Raw genomic sequence first — 21,645 nt, forward strand, 5'->3', positions numbered from 1 at the left:
GCAGGTATAATAGGCTAACATGGGCTAAGCCTTCCTTGGTGCAGTTGTGGGTTTGGGCAATTTGTATGGGGGAAGTTTTTGATGATTATTATTAAGCTCAGGTTCTTTGGGAAGACGCAAGAACTTTTCCCATGGTGTGACTGAGGGATGTAATAGTGTAGTCGATTAACTGCAAATGCTTATCGGTTAATGTTATAGACTACATGCATTCTCTCTCCTCCCTGCCTATAAGTTTTTTAGCAGACTGGCCAGCAGCCCGCACAGTCCTGGCTCATGCCAGGTCTGGATCCTACCCCCACTGCAGTTCTGAATTTAAAGTGTATTAGGAGCCAGGCAGGCAGGCAGCCCAGTTGAGTTCCAGTTCATGCCGGGTCCAGGAGCTCAGCACATCCCCGGACAGAGGTTGCTGTCACCCTGCGCTGCTGCCTCTGTACAAAAGGCAGCAGTATGGGGCTACAGGCAGCCAGTCCAAGAGGGGAGCTGGTTTTTAAATTGGCTTCCCTCGTGGATCAGCTCTCACCTGGCACCCCACTGGAAATCATGGCTGCTGTGGAAAAAGTGAATAAGGAAAAGTTATTTATTTGCTCCCATAACATAAGAACTACGGGTCACCAAATTAAATTAATAGGGAGCAGATTTAAAACAAAGTATTTTCTCCACACAGTGCACATTTGGCCTGTGGAACTCCTTGCCAGAGGAGGTTGTGAAGACCAGGAGTTTAACAGGATTCAAGAAAGAACTAGATACATTCATGGAGGTTAGGTCCATCAATGACTATTAGCCAGGATGGGCAGGAATGGTGTCAGAGGCTTGGAATGGGTGACAGGAGAGGAAAAGCTTGAAGATTCCCTGTTGTGTTTATGCCCTCTGGGGCATCTGGCATTGGCCACTATCGGAAGACAGGCTATTGGGATAGATGGACCTTTGGTCTAATCCAGTATGGCTGTTCTTATGTAGCAGAGCAGAGTGGCAGGGAGCTCCCTGAGAGTGAAGCGACTATAGAATGGTTGAGTAACCGATAAGAATTCATGAGGTTAATCCTGCTCCTTCGGCTGTAGGGGTGGCAGTGTCAGGGACCTGTCTGGTCTGAGGCTCTTCCGGCTGCAGGAATGGGGTGCTCATGTGGAAGGGGCGGGGCTGGGTGGTTAGCATCCCAGAAGAGGGCATTACATGCCACTCTTGATTCTTTCTCTTATCTTTTCCTTGGGGGGAGGGCAAGATGTGTGTGAAGTATAATGTGTGGTTGTGGGATTTTTCATCTCTGAATACAGCCCATTGAGTCTTGAGGAATCATAAGGTCTTGTGACTTACATGCTGAAAAGCCAGAAGAGAGGAATGCCACCAGAGTTGCAGCTAGAGATAGGTGTAAGTAGAATTAAGCTAATCAGGCCTGTATGCACAAATTTCTGTCTGGGAGGAGTGTGAACTGTGGGAGGGGTGCCCCCAGCCTCTCTCCTGGGGGAGGAAGGGAAGAATCAGTCCCAGGCTTCCCCTGGCTGGCCAGAGCATAGGGAGGGGAGGCTGCGGCAATGCACCACCCCTGCCTTTCCCAGACTGGCCAGGATTGGCCCCACGGAGGAGGATTATGAAGGAGTGTGAGTGTGAGTGAGTGTGTGTGTGTGTGTGTGGGTGTGGGGCAGGGCAGGGCAGCGGGTTTACACTCTCTCTGCACATGAGCCTGTTAACGTAGGTCACCCCAATATTTTAACTCATCTTTCTTATGGCTCCTCAGCATACGAACTGCATCAACATACTCATTTCTATATAAGGTGTAATTAGCCCTGGAGGAGTCTAATTGAATTGGCAGGAGTAATAAGGAACATTAACTGAGCAAAGAACGTTCTTTCATGTGGCTAACAAACCATACTGCTTGGCTATTGGCAAGCAATAAAGTATGTGTGTTATCTATTTATGCTTTTCTTTCTATTTCTGTAGTTTCGCAATGCAACATGATTTTATTTGAGACACTTGAGTTTTCAGATCTGAAACTCAGAGAAAATAGCTTTAAACTTGTGGGGAAGAACTGTATTGAGAGGTTATGGTGTAAGGTGGTGCCCTTAGTTTTATCACTACAAATACTGCTGGGAGGGCCATGATGGACTTTCCACCTACTCTCTTCCCATCATCTTCTCCTTCCCTACCAAAACTCCAGAGGAGTTGTCTTTTCCTATTTCTCTTTTGTATCCGGTAGATGAAGCTCGGAGAAGCTGTATTAGGGCAATATGACAATTGGAAGCAGTTTCAGCTGTAAAATCTGATGGATTTTTTTTTTTTAGTGCTGTTGTGCTGGTCCAGTAGTGGAAAATGATCTTCTGAGTGGAAGCACAAATGCAAAGGAGCAGGGGCATTATCACTGACTGAAGGAGAGAGCTAGGAAGGTGAACCAGAGGGAATAAGGCAGGAGGCTGGCTATGAGAAAACCCCAGTTGAGGAAGAGTATAGCACACAGTTGGCAGGGATTATCGAGGCAGGAGCAATCGGTGGCAAAAGAAGAGAGCCTGGAAAGCAGCATGAAACACCTGGGCTGAAATCCTGGCCCCAGTGAAGTCTGACAACACCTTCATGGCATTGTAGGGCATCCCCCCTGCAGATCTTCTCTCAAGAGAAGCATGTGATAAAGAAAAGCCTGGTAGGTGAACCCAGTTGTCAGGTTCCTCTGCTGCTCCTGGGTAGGTTAAGCTATGAAAGGAAACATTATGGCTACCAATCCTTTTGTGCTGAGACAATTGGAAAATGACCCAGTGGCACTCCTGCCAGCCTCTCCAAAGTGACAGAAAACAATGTGTGTGCAAGACAAGAAGCTAACTCTGCTATAAGCCCCAAGAGTAAAAGGTGACATCTTTATGCTGACTGTCTGGATTCTGTTCTCTTTCCCATTCTAGGACCTTCTGCTGCTGCCACCTCCCTGGTGTCTTTTTCAGCTGGTCTTACTCAGAAGCCTTTCCCCAATGATGTGGGTGTGGTCCATTTTAACAAAGTACTTGTGAATGATGGAGACTACTATAATCCTAACACAGGTAACAGCCAAAAGGGGGAGCTGGGAAGTTGGCTGGGCAATATCATGGCATATATTATTATATTATCTTGAATGTTGCCAGGGTGCTTGTGCTGGAGAAACAAAACAAGTAGTTCTATGAGATAAATCAGACCCCACCTTGGTTAAAATTACCAACACAGGAGTTTGATAACCCAAATTTAAGTTAAAGTATTTATGCATTGCCAAGGTGGCTTTGTTACAGGGAATTCAGGCTGCTTAGCAGAGCCTTGCTAACTTCCCTGTAAGCTGTGTGGCTACCCAGGGGTTTTAGTGCTGTGCTCTTCAGGCGCCCTTCCTCCTGCTGCCACACTTCTTCTGCCTCTCTGCCTGGGAGCCCTTGGCCAGCTGCTCTTGGGAGCCTCCTGCTTGTTGTGCAGAGTGGGAAACAGGAGAGTGGTGCTGATATCAGGGTGTCTTGTCCTCCCTTTCCCCCTGGCCCAAGTATCTCATTCCCGCATGGCAGAGGATGGGGACATGACAGAGCTAGCTGGAGGCTGCTGCTGTGTCTGAACAAGCAGACGTCAGGCTAGTGGTGAGTGCTGATCTACTTCAAAGGGACAGCAGATGTCTGTCTCTCTCTCTCTCATATCTACCTCTGAATACATGTATTATGTTACTTCTAGGTGCTTCCTGCAATGTGCACATATTCTCTCTAATTTTATTTTTTCAAAGTGTTGTTGTTTGAAGTTTTTGATTGGTTTGTGCATTTCATAATTATTTCTCTTAGTTTAAATTTAATTCTTTGAGTAGTGAGTTTTAAAATGCCTGATGTATTCTGGCTGGAGTAATTATCTCTATAGTAACTTATAAGATATTTTTAAATCATGGCTTTTTGTTTCTGCTGGTGGTGCACATGCCTGTTAATCAATACTGATGCACATAACATAATTCATTCCACACATAGAGGGAACATTGGCGCCTTTGTATCCTTCCAGCACATGGAAGTTGGCAGCAGAAAATGTAAACAAAAAACTGAACACAAATACTAGAAAATGCAGCATTGAGGTCATGACAGAACCCGATCACAGCCCCCCAACTCCTCACAGCAGTGACGGGGGGAGGGGAGAGAGGGAGAAGAGTTAAGAGCATGGGAGGAATGATTGTTCATTTCCAGTTTTCTCTCTGTTTAGAGATGTGTTTGCGTACCAGCTTGTATTCTGGAAGGATACAAGGCCTTAGTTCCCAGTTGACAATGTTTTTGGTTAGTAAATGTCCTTTGTTAGACCTATTGGTCATAGTAAAGGTGACATGATTGAAGGCCCCTTTTGGGGGCATATGAAGGAGTTCCCTAGGCACAGGTAGCTTGTTCCTCAGCTACTACTCCTTAGCTCCCCAAGATGTAGGAGTGCTTATAGGAATGTGGAGACTGAAGGATCTTGAAAAATTAAGGTACTAACTGGAGGCAGGTCTCAGTATGCTCCTTGTGCCTACGAGTGGCTGAATCCCAAAGCCTTTTCCCAGCTTGGGGAGAAGTAGTAAAGGAGCGTTCCCCTTTGCCACAGGAGTAGTTGAGTCATTCCATTATCTGCCTTCCTCTTTTGAAACCTTCAGGACATTTGTAATTGCCACAGGAATCATGAAGTGCATGAGCTGTGCCCTTCATCTCAAAGGTGGGGTGCTAGCTACAATTCTCTAGCTTGACTTCATTTTCAATTTTTTAGGTGTTAAATGGTCTGAATAAACCTATTCTGGAATAGTTCCACATACAGGCAAAGGCTTTGCTGCTAGCAGCAGACATGAGTATGTGATTGAACTTTCTGCATGTCAGAGGTGCAGTGCCATCAGGCCTCCATCACCACATTTAAATTGGAAAGCAGAGTGAGGTTTTTCACAAAGGGGCATTTATTCCTTTCTATCTGCAGTCCCAAAGTGAGATGGATTAGGGCAAATAATTTCCTTTTATCAGCCCATGAAACACATCTGATATAGCATGGGGACGGTAACATTTCTGTATTAAATGGGCCCTTATTTTCCTTCCTTGGCAGTACTTACTCAGATGTCTGGGTATGAGGAAGTGAATAACGCTGTAGTTTTAAAATGAATTTGTTGTTATTACTGCATTTGAGAGTTTCCAGTCAGTAAAATTAAGTGTCTTTGCAGGCATCTTCACATCTCCCTATGAAGGGCGCTATCTGATCACTGCTGTTCTTGCTCCTGAAAGGGATGAATACGTAGAAGCAGTGCTATCTGTTGCCAATGCAAGTGTTGCTCAGCTTCACACCGCTGGCTATAGAAGAGAACTGCTTGAGTATCACAAACCACAGTCAGGAAAACAAACCTGTGGTAGTGCTGGAACATTCCACCTTGTTCTTCATCTAAAAGCAGGAGATGAAGTAAACATTGTAGTTACTGGGGGGAAATTGGCCTACACAGACTCTGATGAAATGTACTCCACATTTAGTGGAGTTCTTCTTTATCCTTCCATATCTCATGTCTAGATTCCCCGTGAAGAGAAGAGAAGGGTAAGATTTTCAGAAGAAATTGAATGTAATAAAATTTGAAGCCTAATATATTCATTTTATATATTTGATTTGTTGTGGTGGGTTTAATTTTTTTTTACTCTTCCTCCTCCCCACAAGACTTCTAAATACTAGCACTATAACAGGCATGTCTACAACAGTCAATTTAACTCCCTCCCCTGAGGCCCACATAGTAGAAATGATGTCAAACAGTAAATCTGTATCTAGTCTGTGCTGGCAGAGCTCTGATTTGCTCTCACATTACTACTGAGTAAACAATTTGCCAATTTCCATTTTTTCCACTAGTGTCTCAGTCAGTTCCATAAACTGGTCATTTGAAATCCCACATTTATTTTGTTCTCTACAGGTTTAGTGGCTTGCTACTTTCATGTTTAAACTAGTGCAAAAAGAAAGTGATAATATAGGAATCACCTGATCTCTGCTCAGATCAGTTGTTTAGTATCTAATGGCTACTCTTTAGGTCAAAAGCCTTAAGGGAATTATGGAATAGTCAGGCAAAAAGTATATTATATTTTGTCTGTCCAAAGGGCAAACTCCACCCTCTGTTGCAAAATATATCAGGCACGTTGTATTCAACTGGAAACATATGTAAAAGGAAAACTTGGCTCTGAATTAGGAACTTGACACAGAACTGCGTCATTTTCTGCTGATAGAGTAAAAAGGAAGACAAGTGAATAGAAGCTTCCTCTGAGACAGGCTGTGAAAGCTTAAGACAAAACATTTTGAGAACAAACCTCACCTTTCCCTCCCAGTGAGCGCTTAACTCAGAATTTGGAAATTGTCTGTGCTCTGTTAGAAAAGGTTCATTAAATTGGAAATGGACTAAATACCTTTCAAAAATATTTCCTTGTGCTAAATTTTCAGAGGTTTTACAAATAAGAAAAAATAAGTTGCCAATGCTAACTAGTGTACTGTCAAATAACAGAGTAAACTTTTTCTTCAGTTTTAGTAACCGCATTACTTGTAGCATCTGTGAAACTTTTAGACAAGAGTGGGGTTGTCATCTTTTAGCTCATTAAATCTGGTAGATTTTGATCCTTTTTTGTGCCGGGGGGGGGGGGGGGCGCGGCGGAATCTATAAACATCTGAGTGGGGACATGCTGAAATTTTGTAAAATCTATCAATTGATGATTGTAATAGTCTTCCTCTATATAGAGTTATTTATGAAAGTGGTATATAAATATTTGAACTTAGCTGTTCCAGATTCATCAATAGAAATTACTCTGTATGAATTCAATTCTGTTAGAAGCTAAGAACCTGTGACAAGGTATGATAAATATTTATCTAGTCAACATCTTGTTACAGCTGAACTGGTAGCTTTGGAATAGAAGTTTAGAGTTGTATTGGGGGGAAGTCTTTAGCTCATTGTTTAGAAACAGAATGAGCTCACCTTTCAGGATCAGTTTGAGAACCTAATGCATCAGCTACAGAAGAAACTTTTACACTGTAGTAGAATTCTGAGTCGAAGCTTCTTTGTAAACTTAGCTTTTACTTTAACAACTTTTACAAATGAGTAGGCCTGTGGCACCTTATATACACACAAACACTCACTGTATCCTGAACTTTCGTGGGCAAAACCCACTTCAGATTATCTTAAAGTGGAGGAAAAAAAGGGGGACCCTCAGAGTGAGGGGGGAGAATTACCTGTCAATTGTAATCCTGGTGCTAATGAGGCTAATTGAATGGGCTGCAAGTGCTTTTGAGGTCAGCAGGGTGTTTGTTTAATGTAAGGCAGTGGTCACCAACCAGTAGATCAGGATCTACTGGTAGATCTTGGAGTCTCTGACAGGTGATCCTAACTGGTCTGGCTGGGAGGCTATTAAGTGCTGGCACTTCAGCTGCCCCTCCCTGCACTGCCTTACTGCTGCTGCCCAGAGTCTTAGGCTGCGTCTAGACTGGTAAGATTTTGCACAAAAGCAGCCTCTCCTGTACACCATCTTCACAGAGTTAGGAGGGCAGGGCCACAGCGAAGGGGTATGGCAGAGGTAGATCCTGGACTGACATTCAAAAAGTGATCTTGTGCTTAAAAAGGTAGGAGACCACTGATGTAAGGAAATCTAGTGTTATGTTAACCAATTCAAGTCTTTGTCCAAACAAAGGGAGACTGTTAGATTTGCATATGAAGGTCAATTCTGCACTCTCCCTCTAGTTGGCTTGTAACATTCCTTTGTAGAGGAATGGCTACTTTTAAGTCCATTAATAAGTGTCCAGGCAGGTTAAAAATGTTCCCTTACAAGTTTTTGTACGTTACCATTTTGAATATCTGACTTCTGTCCATTAATCCTCTGTTGTAGAAACTGGTCAGTTTGGCCAATATGCATGGCAGAAGGGCATTGCTGGCATATATTATATTAGAGGCTGTGCAGTTAGTTGTATGAACCTGGGATGGCATCACTTTATTTAAATATTTTTACCCCACCTTTCAATTTAAAATATTCAAGGTGGCTTACAAAAAAACCAAAACAATATATATAAACATTTAAAATATGACATCCCAGAGGGACATAACCAGCTAAAAACATAGAGAGGAGGAACACACACAATCTTGTATAGATGTGTAAACAGAGTTGGCAATGGGGTTTATTGCAGGGGTAGGTTCCTGAATGAATTCTGATGTTACAGCTACACTTCCTTTTTTTCCCCCCCCGAAAGAGGATATGCAAATTGTGCTCTCATTTGCATATCTTCCAATTCTTTTTTCTGGAAGAGGATTTGCCAATAAAAAGCCCTGTGGAGACCCTTTTTCGCAAAATCCTGTAAACTGCTATTTTTGAGGAATAAGGGATCTTGCGAAAAAGGTTTTTTTCTGACAAATGGCCCCGTTTCCATGGGGCTTTTTATTGGCAAAACCTCTTCCACAAAAAAACAGCAGTGTAGCTGTAGCCTGGGGTGTGATGTGTGGTTGCTGGAAAGAATTTGCTTTGAGGTTGAGGGGTTTGCCTGTAGGCGAGGCTTGGCTTGTCTCGCAAGCCCTGTGAGAGTGAGGATAGTGTTCCTGACAGTAATTTCCATACAATGATGGTTACTGTTGGTGTAAAGAGCTTCTGTTATGACAACTAGTTTCTCCTAACTTATGACGTCTCTTGCTTCTTTGCTTTCTTACACTCCTCCCCGAAGACTGTGCTTTAAGAAATTGGCTCCAAGTTATGTGTGACTTAAGTGTTAGAAAATTGGAGGTGGTCCTAGAAATGACCCATGGAAACAATGTGAGTTGAGTGCTCAGGGAAGCTCAGTTGATAGGCAAGCTCTCTTAAAATAAAAAGCTTTTTATCTAATGAATCAGTGGTAGTTTAGAGATCATACAGGAGGTATCCAAAGCAACCTTGCTGCATAGAACTGTAAGTTTCGTATTTTAAACGGAATGATAAATAGCAAACCAGTCTATCATAATTTCCATCTGGGTTTTAAGCCATCTCTCAGCCTCATCTAGTTTGAAATATTTTGGATTTTATGGGGGTCTTTGCTACAAGATGCATTTTTTTAGCTAGACAGTCAGTTCATTTGGTGCTTTTGATCAGATTGCTCATTCTCTATACAGTTCAAATTAATGCACATGTAGAACAGTAATCCCACACCAGCGCTGAGGACAAACACTTGAGTGCAGCCACTGATTCAGAGAAGGCAATCTGACAAACTTCAGTAATCCTACAGCCTTGGATAGGCCTGATTTTTCACAGTAAAAAAAATCCATTGTGTACCTTTTTACAACTTACGATCTTCCAAATCTAGTAGTACCACAGTTGCTCTCTTACTTAGAGCACTGATGGTAATAGAAGTTGACACAGAGACTTAGATGTCTGCTAAACTGTGCATCTACGTCTGCTAAACTATAGGGTTTGTCATACCAAGACACATGTTTATCCGTCTTGTCTGGAATCCTACAGCTAATGGGGAGACAGATTATTTCTGCCACTTGAAGTAAATATTATGGGCAACCCCACATTTAATGCTACTTTTTAGCCATGCAAGTAACCACAATTCTCTGTTACTTTAAAGTACTACATTTGGGCAATGTAAATAGAATACAGCAGGAAGGCTGACAGGACGTGGTACCATATCTGCTGTAATAGAGCCCCCACAAGCAGTTTTGAGATGGTCTAGGACCCAGCTAAAGAGCTCTGCATAAGAAGAAAATGTGTGCTTGATGGTTGTGGGGCGGGAGGGGGAGAGGAACACATTCATTTACACATAGACAAATAAGTTTGTGCCTTTTGACTTTTCAGAGTATTTCTGTATACAACACACTACTTTCCCACATTAGAAAATTACTCTATTCATGACAATCCATTGGATTCAGTAAAAAAGTAACTCAGAGGAAATATCAAGCAACTAGCATAAGTAAACTTCCCTAGTAGACTGTATGTAACATGTGATCAGTATTAGTACTCAAGATTACTTATCAATACATGGAACAGAACTGAACACTGACATCAGCCCTTGGGAGATATTCCAAAAGAATATTTTGTTTTTCTTCCTGCTTTTTTTTACATACATGTTTTCAGTAGATAAGCCTGATTCAATCTAAAATGCAAAAGGATGATTTACATAAATCCTTAGTACTTATAGTTTTCCAAAGAACAAATGGCAGAAAACTCTTTAAGTTTGTTTATTGTGGTAACATTGTTTTGAACATCAATAAACACTGCACCAAAGTGTGGGTTATTTACCCAAAGACTGCTGTACTGGCATATTCACAGAGTTGACAATGTAACACTTACTTATTAGTGATTGTGTTGTTTATCAACTATTTCACATATTCTCAATTTAATAATGAAATAGGAAAAATATTAGTTTTCCTGACCCGTACCTTAAACAAAAATGCAGCTTTCATCTGGAAATAATTAACACTTTTAAAAAAAAATGAAGCAGAATTTCATCCTACTCAGCAGGATTTAACATAGGAAACAGCTTTCTTAGGCAAAAATTACATTCAAAGGCATATAAAATTCAACCCAGTCTTCTAATGATTTGTAATGAAGTTGTAATTCAGTTGCTTATTTTTAAACTAATGTAGAGGAATCTATTTCTAGCAGACTTGAATACAATGTCAAATATATAATCCTTTTGGTTTACAATTGGCCAGAATGATTCAAACTTATGTAATTTAGTTGATTTAAGTGTTAAGACTTTGCCAGTTGAAGACTTATGTTCTAAAAAACAGCATAATGATGTCAAGAGGCTAAGAATACATGATCCCACATCACACCTGCACTTCTACATTAAAAAAAGATTAAAAGCGCCATATTTTTGAAGTACAAGCTTAAACACATGAAAGTAAAAAAAAAAAATAATAAAAGTCCAGAAATGTTTATATATACAAGTGCTTAAATGATAATTACTATAGAAATGGACAGTGTCCAATAGACTGACCAGATCTGAACTGCAGTGTTACTTTCTTATCCCCAGAGAAATACTGTGGAAGTTTATGGTATCAAACACTGTTCCAATGCAAAGGGGATCTGCATCTTCAAAAATACATGCATGTGCATGTGCATGCACACAATTTACAGCTCCTCTCTTTCACAGAAAGAATGATTTAAGTTCTGCTGATTTGAAATAGGTTTAGCACATTATTTTCAAACCATCTACCTTCACTAAGCTAAAGGCAGCAGACTAATGTACAATTCTAATATATCCACGTCATATTGTAATACTGTAGCAGAAACCTACCATTTGACAGTTCTAATGAGATGTCTTTTTTGAAGGTGTTCGGAATACTGGATATTTTACTTCTGTAAGTATGTATGCAATGGTATGCATAGAACACCGAAGTTCAGTCTCTGAAATGGACTTCTCAAGTGACATTAACATACATTTGGAGCTCTACTCAGACTAAGTTGGTTTCAAATAAACTCATTTGCTTCTCAGGAAGACTCAAGAAAACTTTTGCATTGTATCAAAAACTGTATAGCAGAATTATAACCATCACAAAATGGAAGGACAACATTTTTTCAGCAGCTTTTTGGAAATCCCTAAATGCCAAAATTTCACCCCAAAACTGCAACATAAACTCAAGTGCTCTCACTAATTTAAATTACTGGTGCTTAAAAGGAGACATTTGACCCTATACGGTTTATTTAAATCAAGTTCTATGTTGATTTTGCCCTGACCGACCTTAAAGTGCACAGAATTCATCACTGCATGTTGTTCAACTGTAGACAGAATGAAAACCTAGGTTAAGATAAAAATAGCCAAGTCATTTACAGCCAAAGTGTAGAAATATTTTTGCATTCTGCCCAATCTGGAATTTCATCAGGATGTTTTAAGTTTTTCATTAAGTGCTTTTTTAAAAAGCAAACAAAACTGTATTTAGCTCAGTCTCTGGTGCCCTTGGCTTAACCCACTGAAGGAAATTCTGGCTACCACAGAAGAGTTAATCTAGGAGATACAGCTCTAGTCCTTTTATGGAAATATTTTTTTTTTTAAAAAAGACTGCATCATTGAGGGGATTTTTTTCCACTTCGACCGTATCTCATTGATTTTCAAAGCAATGTATGAAAATATTATCCTTTGTGAAAAATGCTTTTCCCTATTAAAAGAAAGCAAGCAAGAAAAAACAGATACAGAGGTTTTATAAGGACTAGGGTTCCTAAGCCTTTGCTCTGTGCAATGATCTATAAAAAGAGGCCACATTGAGTCCTGAACCCTGTGAAATAATAAACGAGCAATAGCATTACTTTTCTCTAACAGCATTTGCAGCACAGTACTGCTTCCATTAAAGACAAAGACTGAGATTCCTGATTGAGTAATCCTTATACAATTATAGCTGCTGCAAATACTAACTTACATACTACATCTTCAGACATTTGTTTGGATCATTAAAAAAAAATGCAGTCTAATCTACTTAACCACTAAGTAAATGTTTGATCTGGGGAACTGCTAAGTGGAAATCATCATTAGCATACCGAAAAAGACATACTCTAATGAAGGTGCCATTTAATTAATTTATTTACATGGCACAGCATGAACAGGTAAGCTACCACTGATTTAACTCACCCCTTTTCTTCATCTCAGCCTTCACAAAAGAGCCAGGTCCCCTTTGCAACTTCAGCTCCTTGCTTATAATTCCAGCTGCTGTGAGCTGTTCATTAAAAAATAATTTACTTCAAATGAGATGCTGATCCAAAAATATTCAGTGAATCTTATTTTCCAGTTTACTGGAGCTAGTACCTAGAGCCTCACATTGAGAATTCTCAGACTGACAAATTCTTTATAAAAATTTACAAAACCTGTTTTCACTGACAGCCTATGATGAATATCCTCTCTTATACTCTGCAGTTCTAAGAGGCACAGAATAGGCATATAAAATCCTGATTAATTGGTTAATTGTGGTAAGTGGGGAGCTGTTCCTCCTTACCAGTTAACTGGAACAGGTAAACCATTCACAGCCCTAGCATAGAACAGAATTTCTCTCTCCAGCTTTATACAATACCCTTTCTAGGAAGACTTTGCCTTTCAAGAATTTTTTGGATACCCAGTGAAGATCGCAGGCAAGCTGCTTTTGGAATTGGCAGTATTAGGCCTGTGAGGCAGTTAGCATAGTTACAGGAGCTGGCCTGAAGCCAAGGCACGGTCACACAGCAATGCTTGGTCATTTACCTGACAATTCTGTTGGCTTTGCAAGACAGCATTCAGAACACAAGCCTTACAGGTAGCACTCATTGCTCTACTGTACTTCCTTCAACAACTGAAAACCCTTAAACACAATTCTGGAAAGTCCTGCAGTAGATTCAATTAAAAAATTAAATACATAAATTTTCTTCAGTGACAACTCTCTGAATATAATCTACTGGCCTACACACTGTGCATAGATATATGCATTTCAATGCCATGAAAAACACCTACTTCCCACCTCTTAGAGTAAGCTTTTACTAAACTTCCTCTGGATTGAAAATTGACATGGAAGGTGGCAGTTGGGAATAACAAAAGTCATTCAAGAATCAAAAGGTATACTGAAACTTCCCAAGACAGAATTGATTTAAAAGGAGGTTAAGCAATAAGCCTGTAAAATGGTCAAATCACTGAATGTTTAGGAAAATTTACAAAGCAGAGTTAACATGAGCAGCACTGTGCTGTACAAGCACATTCTAATTGTACATGTGACAAAACTATTTACATTTAAGATGCAACTTTGACCATTAACAACCTGTCAAACACTAAAGACAAAGCATTTTCTATATTTTGTTTACGAAATATGGAGCCATAGTTGTTTCAGAAAGTTGCTCTTTTTAAAATGGCCCAATTACCAATTTGAACATTCGTCTATAACATGGCTGACTATTTGGCAGCTTCCATGCACTTTTTGGCTTATTTTATAAAAAAATATTAAGGACATTAATATATAAAAAGTCAATATTTAAGGTGAGTTTGATATCTATGGAAAGGCAAAGACGCAGCAAGAAGTCCACACTTGTGTTGTCATCTAGTGCTTTAGCCCTGCTGCTATAACATAAGCTGATCTCAAATACCTTAAAGTCAAAGGACAAAGATACAGAAACTTTGCATTTTGTTTGTGCCAAACCCATAGACTTAAAAGTATTGTCTCTAGTAAGACTCGTGGTACCAATGTATAAAATTAGCATCTCCAGAGCTCTCTCTCTTCATACTGAAATTGAATGTCTGGATACGAAATCCCATCTCCAGGTAAGTAGAGCTGTTCAGACTAGGTCTTCCATGTTCACTTCAGGAAATGGTTTTCGCCAAAAGCAGAAGGAACTGAATTCCGGGAACAGAAAAGCAGAACTCTGTTCCTTATTAAGCAATGGGAACACATGTTCCACAAGCTCACTTAGCCTGAAATACCTATATTAAAAAAAAAAGATGGTTATTTCACAATCTAGTCACTGTTGTGCCAAAAGTGTTTCTCCAAAAGTTACTTTCCACTTTATTTTGTTAGTTTAAATTTTATTTCTAAATAAATTTCAGTAAATATCTGAGACTGAAGTAGGCAGGATTTCACACAATTCCTTATGATTTCGTATTATAGCATCGTGGTTACTTGAAGCTCAACTCAACCCACCCCCCACTTCTGATTATTTGAAATAATAAAAGTGGTCTTACGAGGATTTGTTTCCCTTTGTCTGTTCCTGGATCAGTTCACCTTTGGGGTTCACTGTAAATATTCTGCAGTCAGGGACTCCCACTTGCGTGTAGGCATACACATCCTACAGAAAGCATGAACAGTGGGGCAGAAGGAAGTTATTACTCTACTTTTAGATTCCCTTATGTGAGCACTGCACAACAGAAAAAAACTTCACAGAAACAACATGAAGATAGATTTAAAAGCATATTGAAGTAACTAAAATGTGTCTCTTCAAAAATAAAAAAAAGACATGAAAAGCATCACACATTTAAAAGTTATAAACCTCAGATAGCACAGAAAGGGTTAGAATATACAGCAGAAAATAAGATGAATTTCTGGTCAGAGTCTGGGAAGTAAGATTTGTTCCCAGGTCCTAGTACCCCCGTTCACCCAAGAATAATTTTGTTTATGGCCTATTCCATTTCTGGAATGGAAAAGCAATAAATACTATTGGGGCCCATCCCTTCCTGGCTAATTCAGGACTCAGCACCTACATCACTGAAGACAAAAGGAGAGGAGAGGAAAATGAAAATTGTGTGGAAGAAGAATGTTTCTTCTTAGAGTTGCTATGGAATTAATAACGTTTGGTTCTCTGATACAGTGGCAAACACCACTTTAGAAACACCAAAGGATCAGAGCATTTACACATGAGCAACTTCACTAATACGTGTAGTTCCAACCAAAACCAGTAGAATGGCATATGCCTGAAGTGTGTTTTAGGAGAGGGCTGTAAAAGGGAAATGTCACCAGGTGTTTAATAAATTAAAAGCTGTTCAATTTCCTTCTTACATTTGTAAAAGGACCACAAACTGCTTATTTCCCTTGTTTCACAAATAAAATGGGTGTTTTGACCCTACATTTAGAAAGGTGCAGACTTACATTGAGCCTGTTTCCAAAAGCAGCATAGAAAGGCTGTTTACTTGGCACAAACAAGTTCTTGATATCATTCAAACACTCGATTTTGAACTTTTCAGGCTTCTTTTCTATCACTTCTCTAGAATAAAATTTGAACACAATCAGTGAATCCTAAATCACCATTTCAGAGAGCTAATTCCCCCTATTAACTAGTGTTTGAATTCTCACAGTATGTTGTGTGGTTGAAATTTCCACTGTACAGATATTGTATCAGCTGGGAAAGTGGGTTCCCCCCCCCACAAGATCGTTAACACAACTTTTTTCTTCTTTAACACAAATTGCAGTAAAATACAGGTCTATAATGTCTCTGCCTGGGCAGGTAAATTTTCATGCCATACCAAATTTCTAACTGCTGGCTACAATGTGTGTCAGTTTATTTTTATTTTACTTCCCCTAAAACTATATTACTTTTACATTAATTGGCTATCATCAGTGATTAATCTATTGAAGATTCCAGCAGTGATTCTCTCAGATATTTAGGTAACAAATCTAGAAGGCTGACCCTTTCTGGATTCTTTATAAAAAAGTAATGTTAATCATTACAGTCTTCTTGCAACGTATAATTCCTAAGGCTGTAAGAACACTCAGTGTGGTAGCAAAAAGCTAGGGAATCCAGATTAAATTTGTAGACGTTCAACTCTGTAGTTTTTGCAGCCATACTTCTCTGGACAGAATTTTACTGATATATACAGACCTTATGTTAAAGTGTCAGTCACAGGATGGGAGGGAGAGCAGTGAATAAACATCTCGTTTACCAGGCTGACATTTTATCTGCTGCAACAGCTTTTAATAGACGCATGTGATTATAAATGTTACGGTGTAAATGAAATATTTCAGAATCAGCAAATGTTTCAAGGGGTCGTAATAAAACTATGGCCTCTTCAGTTTGCAGAGGTGAAAATAAGAACAATGACATAGTGATAGTTTACAAAGCAGCCATTTCATGCAGTTTCTAAAGCCTTTTCCATTTACCTTCTCCCACTACTTGCCTTTTTAGCGCACATAAAATTAGCAATAAAACACCCATGTACTTACCTATGAAAGGCCGAAAATAAGCTGCTGGGGGACAACAATAGGGGCCCTCTGGGTAAGATTGTTCCTTTGTCATTCACCCAATGTAAGTACCCCCTTGTCATATCTGCCATTCCAATTGCACGAGCAGAGCAATACAGAAACTTGTAACCATTCCTAAGGAAGATTATTCTGCTTAGCTTATATTTCATGTAAAGACATTTTCCCAAAATCAACATTGTATTATGGTAGTGCCTAGAAGACTAAATAGGGTAGTAATCTCATTGTACACTCAGCATGCATAGAAAGAGAAGGTTGCCCCTCCTTTGAAGAGCCTGTAATAATTTAAAGACTTGAAAAAGCAAGCCTAATAGTGAGGGGAAAGGAGAACAGATACTAAGTATTAAGATCACACTGTTATAGGCTAGATTTATGCACAACCTGGTAGTTCCTGATAATTGTGGGGAAAAAATTGTAAACAAACCTGCTATATCTAACTCCCAATCAACACCCCCTCCCCATTAGTTATAGCAATTATTTAAACATGCATTTGCAGATAAGGACTCTGCATATTAAAAGGTCCGGCTGTTGCTTCCAGACAGAAATATTTAGGGTATGTTTTCACTTGCCGGTAGATCTACACTGCTGCAGTAAGTGTCCATTTTCTAGGTTTGGTGAAGACATACTAAATTGATTTGTGTACACCTCCTTCCCAAGAAACACAGGGAATTTGATGAGAAACACTTTTCCGTCAACATAGTTCAGTGTAGCCCCAAGATAAGTAGCTCTAACAACATAGTCATACTATTCATCACATAACTGAAGTTACATAAAATAGATCAATTTACCATGATAGTGAAGACCAGCCCTTAGTTATAGTATGTCATGTCAGAGTTGCCAACTTACTGAAAAGAGTTTTAAGGCTCTAAAAATATACTTGCAGATGTCTATTCATATAAAAATATCTGCATTTAAACATGTATACAGGCTATATATGCAAGTATACCTATACAAGAAAGGTATTAGTGTGTTGGTGTTGTGTGCGCAAGTGGATGCAAATGCATTTTTAAACGCCTGATGAAATCTGACCCACAAAGCTAAGACAGCTGCTTGGAGTTCTGCCCAATTCCAATTGACAGTAATGGCCAGAGGCAACATTTGGCCCTCTGCATTATATCCAAGGTCAACACGAAGGTACCAAAGCTTCGAATCTAATCTGTCAAGGCAATGATTCTAAACATCCATTTAAAAAAAATTCTCCTTAAAATAATTTTTGAAAATATCCCCAAACAACTGTTTATCTTGTATCACTCAGGTACAAAACTAAATGCAGCTAAATACTATTCACAGAGTGGCTGGTGAATACTGGTGCCATCAATGTTTTTGGAGGAAAAAAAAGTGTTTGTCACACTAAAGATTACAAATGTGTTTGTCCTGATTTGATCCTAACACTGGAGAGCAACAAATGTAAACAATTTAAAAGATTACTAGACTCTAATGCTTTTTAAAAAGTTTAGTTTAAAAAGCATAATTACTATACTTCTGAAGTTCAGTAACTTATAGGTATAAAACAATGCAAGATATAAATAGCTGAAAGCATACAACTTAAGCCCAAATAAATTTACATTTCAAATAACTTACACAAAATAATTATGTACTTCCATGATTCTTTAAAAAGTATATCATACACTTTCACTGCAATCTAAGGAACACTTACAATTCTACTTCCCAAACTGCACAACAGTTAAGAATGTCTTTAGTTTTAACAATTATAACTTGTAAGAGAAATGTTAAAGTTTGAATTTGTTCTTTGGAAATATAATAAAAACCAAATTGCCAAGTGATAGCTGATGTACAAAGCAATAATACATGTATGAGAAATTTCTGTTAATGTAAAATAATTTAGTTTTGGCAGTTAATTTTTTTGTCATTTAGATCATGGAAAAGGTCTAAAATTAGAAACAGTTAATCTGATTAAATGTTAATTCTGTTAGTAATCCCAAATACCTGGTTGCTTCAAAGTAAGATACATACTCATTGATGGAATGATAGAGTTTTGCAATGCCTTGATGGGTCCAGTCCTTGCCAAGCTGTGGGAGAATTTGCCCTAAGGCATCAGACCTGAAAATAAGAACCACTGGAACTAAGTATACAAGGAAAGATTTTACATTAAAATAATACATGCCACCGAATTTGTTTTGCAACAAATATTTGTAGAAGATTCAAAGAATCACTGTGCAACAGATAAGGGAGTTACTTACTTCGTGCAGTAACAACTTTTCTTTGAGATGTGTATCCCCGTGGGTGCTCCACTGTTGGTGACAGGTCACCAGAACGGCAAAATGAGCATTGCAAAGCAGTTTCCCCCCATTTGGCTGTGCATGTGCAGGAGGCGTTTTGCAGAGCTGCCACCCGAGCACCCAACATGTGCGTCCTGGCCCCTCCCCTTCTGTTCCTCTTCTATACCCGAGTAACTAAGACTCCAAGTAGAGGGGAGGAAGGGAGCATCATGGAGAACTCATGGGTGGGGACACATCGAAGAACAGTCGTTACTGCACCAAATGAATAATCCCTTTTCTTCTTCAAATGATGTCCCTGTAGGTGCTTCACAGTTGGTGACTGTAAAGCAGTATTAAGACTCAGATGGAGGGAGTCGGAGTCATTGCTTAGCAGTGGTAGATAAGACTGCAATGGCTACCACTAAAGCAGATGCAAGTTGTGGTATTATCACAATGTCTGGCCAAGTATGGTCTGATAACCACATTGCAGCCTGATAAATGTCTCTTAGGGGGGACATTGTTCAGAAAGGCTGTAGGGGCAGCCATAGCTCAACTGGAATGTGCTTGTGGTAGATGATGTGTAAGGGTCTATTAGCCAGGGCATGACATCTCACTATGCACTTCAAGATCTGCTTCGATGAGCGAAGTGTGCCTCTCGAGTGTTGAGCAATAGAAATAAAAAGTCGGAGATTTATGAAAGGATCTGGTTCCATCCAAGGCGGCGGCCAATGCTCATCTAATATCAAGGGCGTGCAACATCATGTCCCTTGGTGAGGCATGGGGCTTACTAAAGAAGGTAGGTAATATAATGGGTTCATTGACGTGGAATGCTGTACGTACTTTCGGCAGGAATACTGGGTGAGGTCTGAGTGTGACTGTCTTTTGCAAAGATAGTACGGGGGGCTCTGCAATAAGGGCCCCAAGCTCCCTGACTCTCCTCACTGAGGTAATGGCCATTAAAAAACAGACCGTCATAAAAAGGAAGGGAAGCGCATCTGTGGCCAAGGGTTCAAATGGAGTCCTGGTCAAACGAACCTTGTTTTAGATCAAGTCCCTTGCTGGAGGTGGAGCTCTGTGGGGCAGGTATATGTTGTCAAGACCCTTCAAGAACCTTTTTGTAACCAGGTGAGCAATTAGAGAAAGCCCATCCACCAGAGTGTGGAAAGCTGTTATAGTGGAAAGGTGAACTCGTAGGGAAGAAAGTGAGAGTCCTGATCTCTTAATTTCTAGTATGTAGTCGAGGACGACATTCAGTGGAGACATATGAGGGTCTATCATTGCTCTCTGGTACCTGTGAGAGAAACATGCCCATTTCTGCAGGTTAGTCTTTCTTGTGGAAGGTCTTCTACTGTGGAGGAGAACATCCTTCACTTGTTGGGATCATCAGGACTCTAGTTCCCTGCACAAGATAGGTACCATGCATGGAGATGAAGAGTGTGTGGCTGAGGTTGTAGCATCATCCCACAATTCTGGGAGAGAAGGTCATATTGGCATGGTAATGGATATGGAGGCCTGTGCAAGAATGGGAACCATGTTGAATGACGTGAGCCCCCTCTGTGCAGATCTTGTGCAGCACTTTGGGAATAAGTGGTACGGGGGGAGGGAAGATGTAGTGCAGAGGGGCCCTCCATTAGATCAGGAATGCATCCCCAAGGGAGCCTTTGTTGAGTCTCGCTCTGGAGCAGAATCGGAGAGCATTTGGTATTCTGGGGAGAAGCAAAGAGGTCTATCGAAGGCCAACCCCATCGAGAGACGATTAAGTTTGTGACCTCGAGGTGACCTCCCCAACCCAGAAGGGATGTGTCTGTTGTAATTTGCACTGTGGACTGAGTTGGTGGAAAGGGACACCTGCCAGAAAATTGTCTGCCAACATGCACCAGCGAAGGGAGATGAGGACGTCTGGGGATACGGTAACTCTCCTGTGTAAAGAATGGTGGGATGGAGTGTAGACAGATGCTATCCATAGTTAAAAGCATCAGAAACGCAAACGAGCATGACAGACCACGTAAGTAGTTGCAAGCATATGGCCCATCAACTGGAGGCAGGTATTATGGTAGAAGAGCTCATGGATATGACTGTGATGAGAGCCTGAATGGCAGCAAATCATTGTTGAGGTAAGTAAGTGCAGGCCTAGACTAAATCGATGTGGGCACCAATTAACTCTGTGTCTTAGACTGGCTCTAACGTTGATTTTTGTTCATTGATTAGGAGACCAATATGACTGAGGGCAGCTTTGGTCTTGTTTACCATGGAGGTGGTCTCATCCCTGACCTCACTTTTATCAAACAGTCATCTAGATATGGAAAGATGACTATGTGTTGTCATGAGTATGCAGTGGCTATGGCTAGGACTTTAGAGAATACTTGGGGAGCTGAGGAAAGGCCAAAAGGCAGAACCTTTTATTGATAATGGTCTGCTCCCAGTGTGAAGCAAAGGTAACACCTGTGTACTGGGTGAATGGCAATGTGAAAGTAGGTGTCCTGTAGGTTGAGGGCTGCAAACCAGTTCCCTTGCTCCAATACTGAAATGATTGTGGTTGGCATCTTGAAGTGGTGCTTCCTAAGAAATTTGTTCAGTTTGTGGAGACTGAGGACCCATCTCCAACACCGTTTTTTCCCCCTCTGTCTGGAAATATTTTCAGTAGAACCCTCTTTCATGGAATTCATTGGGTACCCTCTCAATAGCTTCGAGCAGTAGGAGGCGGTAGACCTCCTGTCGTAGCAGGCTCTCGTGAGACGGGTCTCTGAAGAGGGATGTGATAGAGGGGTAGAATTAAAGGGGATAGATTATCTTCAGCACCCAGTGGTCTGATGTTATGGACTCCCAGTGTGTTAGGAAGGG

At 40.3% G+C, this 21,645-nt stretch overlaps 2 protein-coding genes across 5 annotated transcripts in view; one reads left to right on the forward strand and one right to left on the reverse strand.

Annotated features, from left to right (window-relative positions):
* Window positions 1–10,813, forward strand: part of EMILIN2 (elastin microfibril interfacer 2) — a 66,845-nt gene extending 56,032 nt beyond the window's left edge. The window contains exons 7-8 of the mRNA XM_006139031.5: window positions 2,883–3,017; window positions 5,138–10,813. Of these exons, the coding sequence (XP_006139093.2) occupies window positions 2,883–3,017; window positions 5,138–5,475 (473 nt within the window). The 3' untranslated portion in view covers window positions 5,476–10,813. The remainder of the gene's footprint in view (window positions 1–2,882; window positions 3,018–5,137) is intronic.
* The window catches only part of LPIN2 (lipin 2), an 82,020-nt gene continuing 70,482 nt past the window's right edge, over window positions 10,108–21,645 (reverse strand). For all 4 annotated transcript variants that reach the window (XM_006139030.5, XM_006139028.5, XM_006139027.5 and 1 more), the window contains exons 16-20: window positions 18,560–18,646; window positions 16,550–16,702; window positions 15,479–15,593; window positions 14,578–14,681; window positions 10,108–14,319 (exon numbers count right to left, since the gene is read on the reverse strand). In XM_006139030.5, the coding sequence (XP_006139092.2) occupies window positions 14,175–14,319; window positions 14,578–14,681; window positions 15,479–15,593; window positions 16,550–16,702; window positions 18,560–18,646 (604 nt within the window). In that variant the 3' untranslated portion in view covers window positions 10,108–14,174. The remainder of the gene's footprint in view (window positions 14,320–14,577; window positions 14,682–15,478; window positions 15,594–16,549; window positions 16,703–18,559; window positions 18,647–21,645) is intronic.

This window comes from Pelodiscus sinensis, chromosome 2 (genome assembly GCF_052426305.1).
Source record: "Pelodiscus sinensis isolate ZL-2025 chromosome 2, ASM5242630v1, whole genome shotgun sequence".
Taxonomy (NCBI): Eukaryota; Metazoa; Chordata; order Testudines; family Trionychidae; genus Pelodiscus; species Pelodiscus sinensis.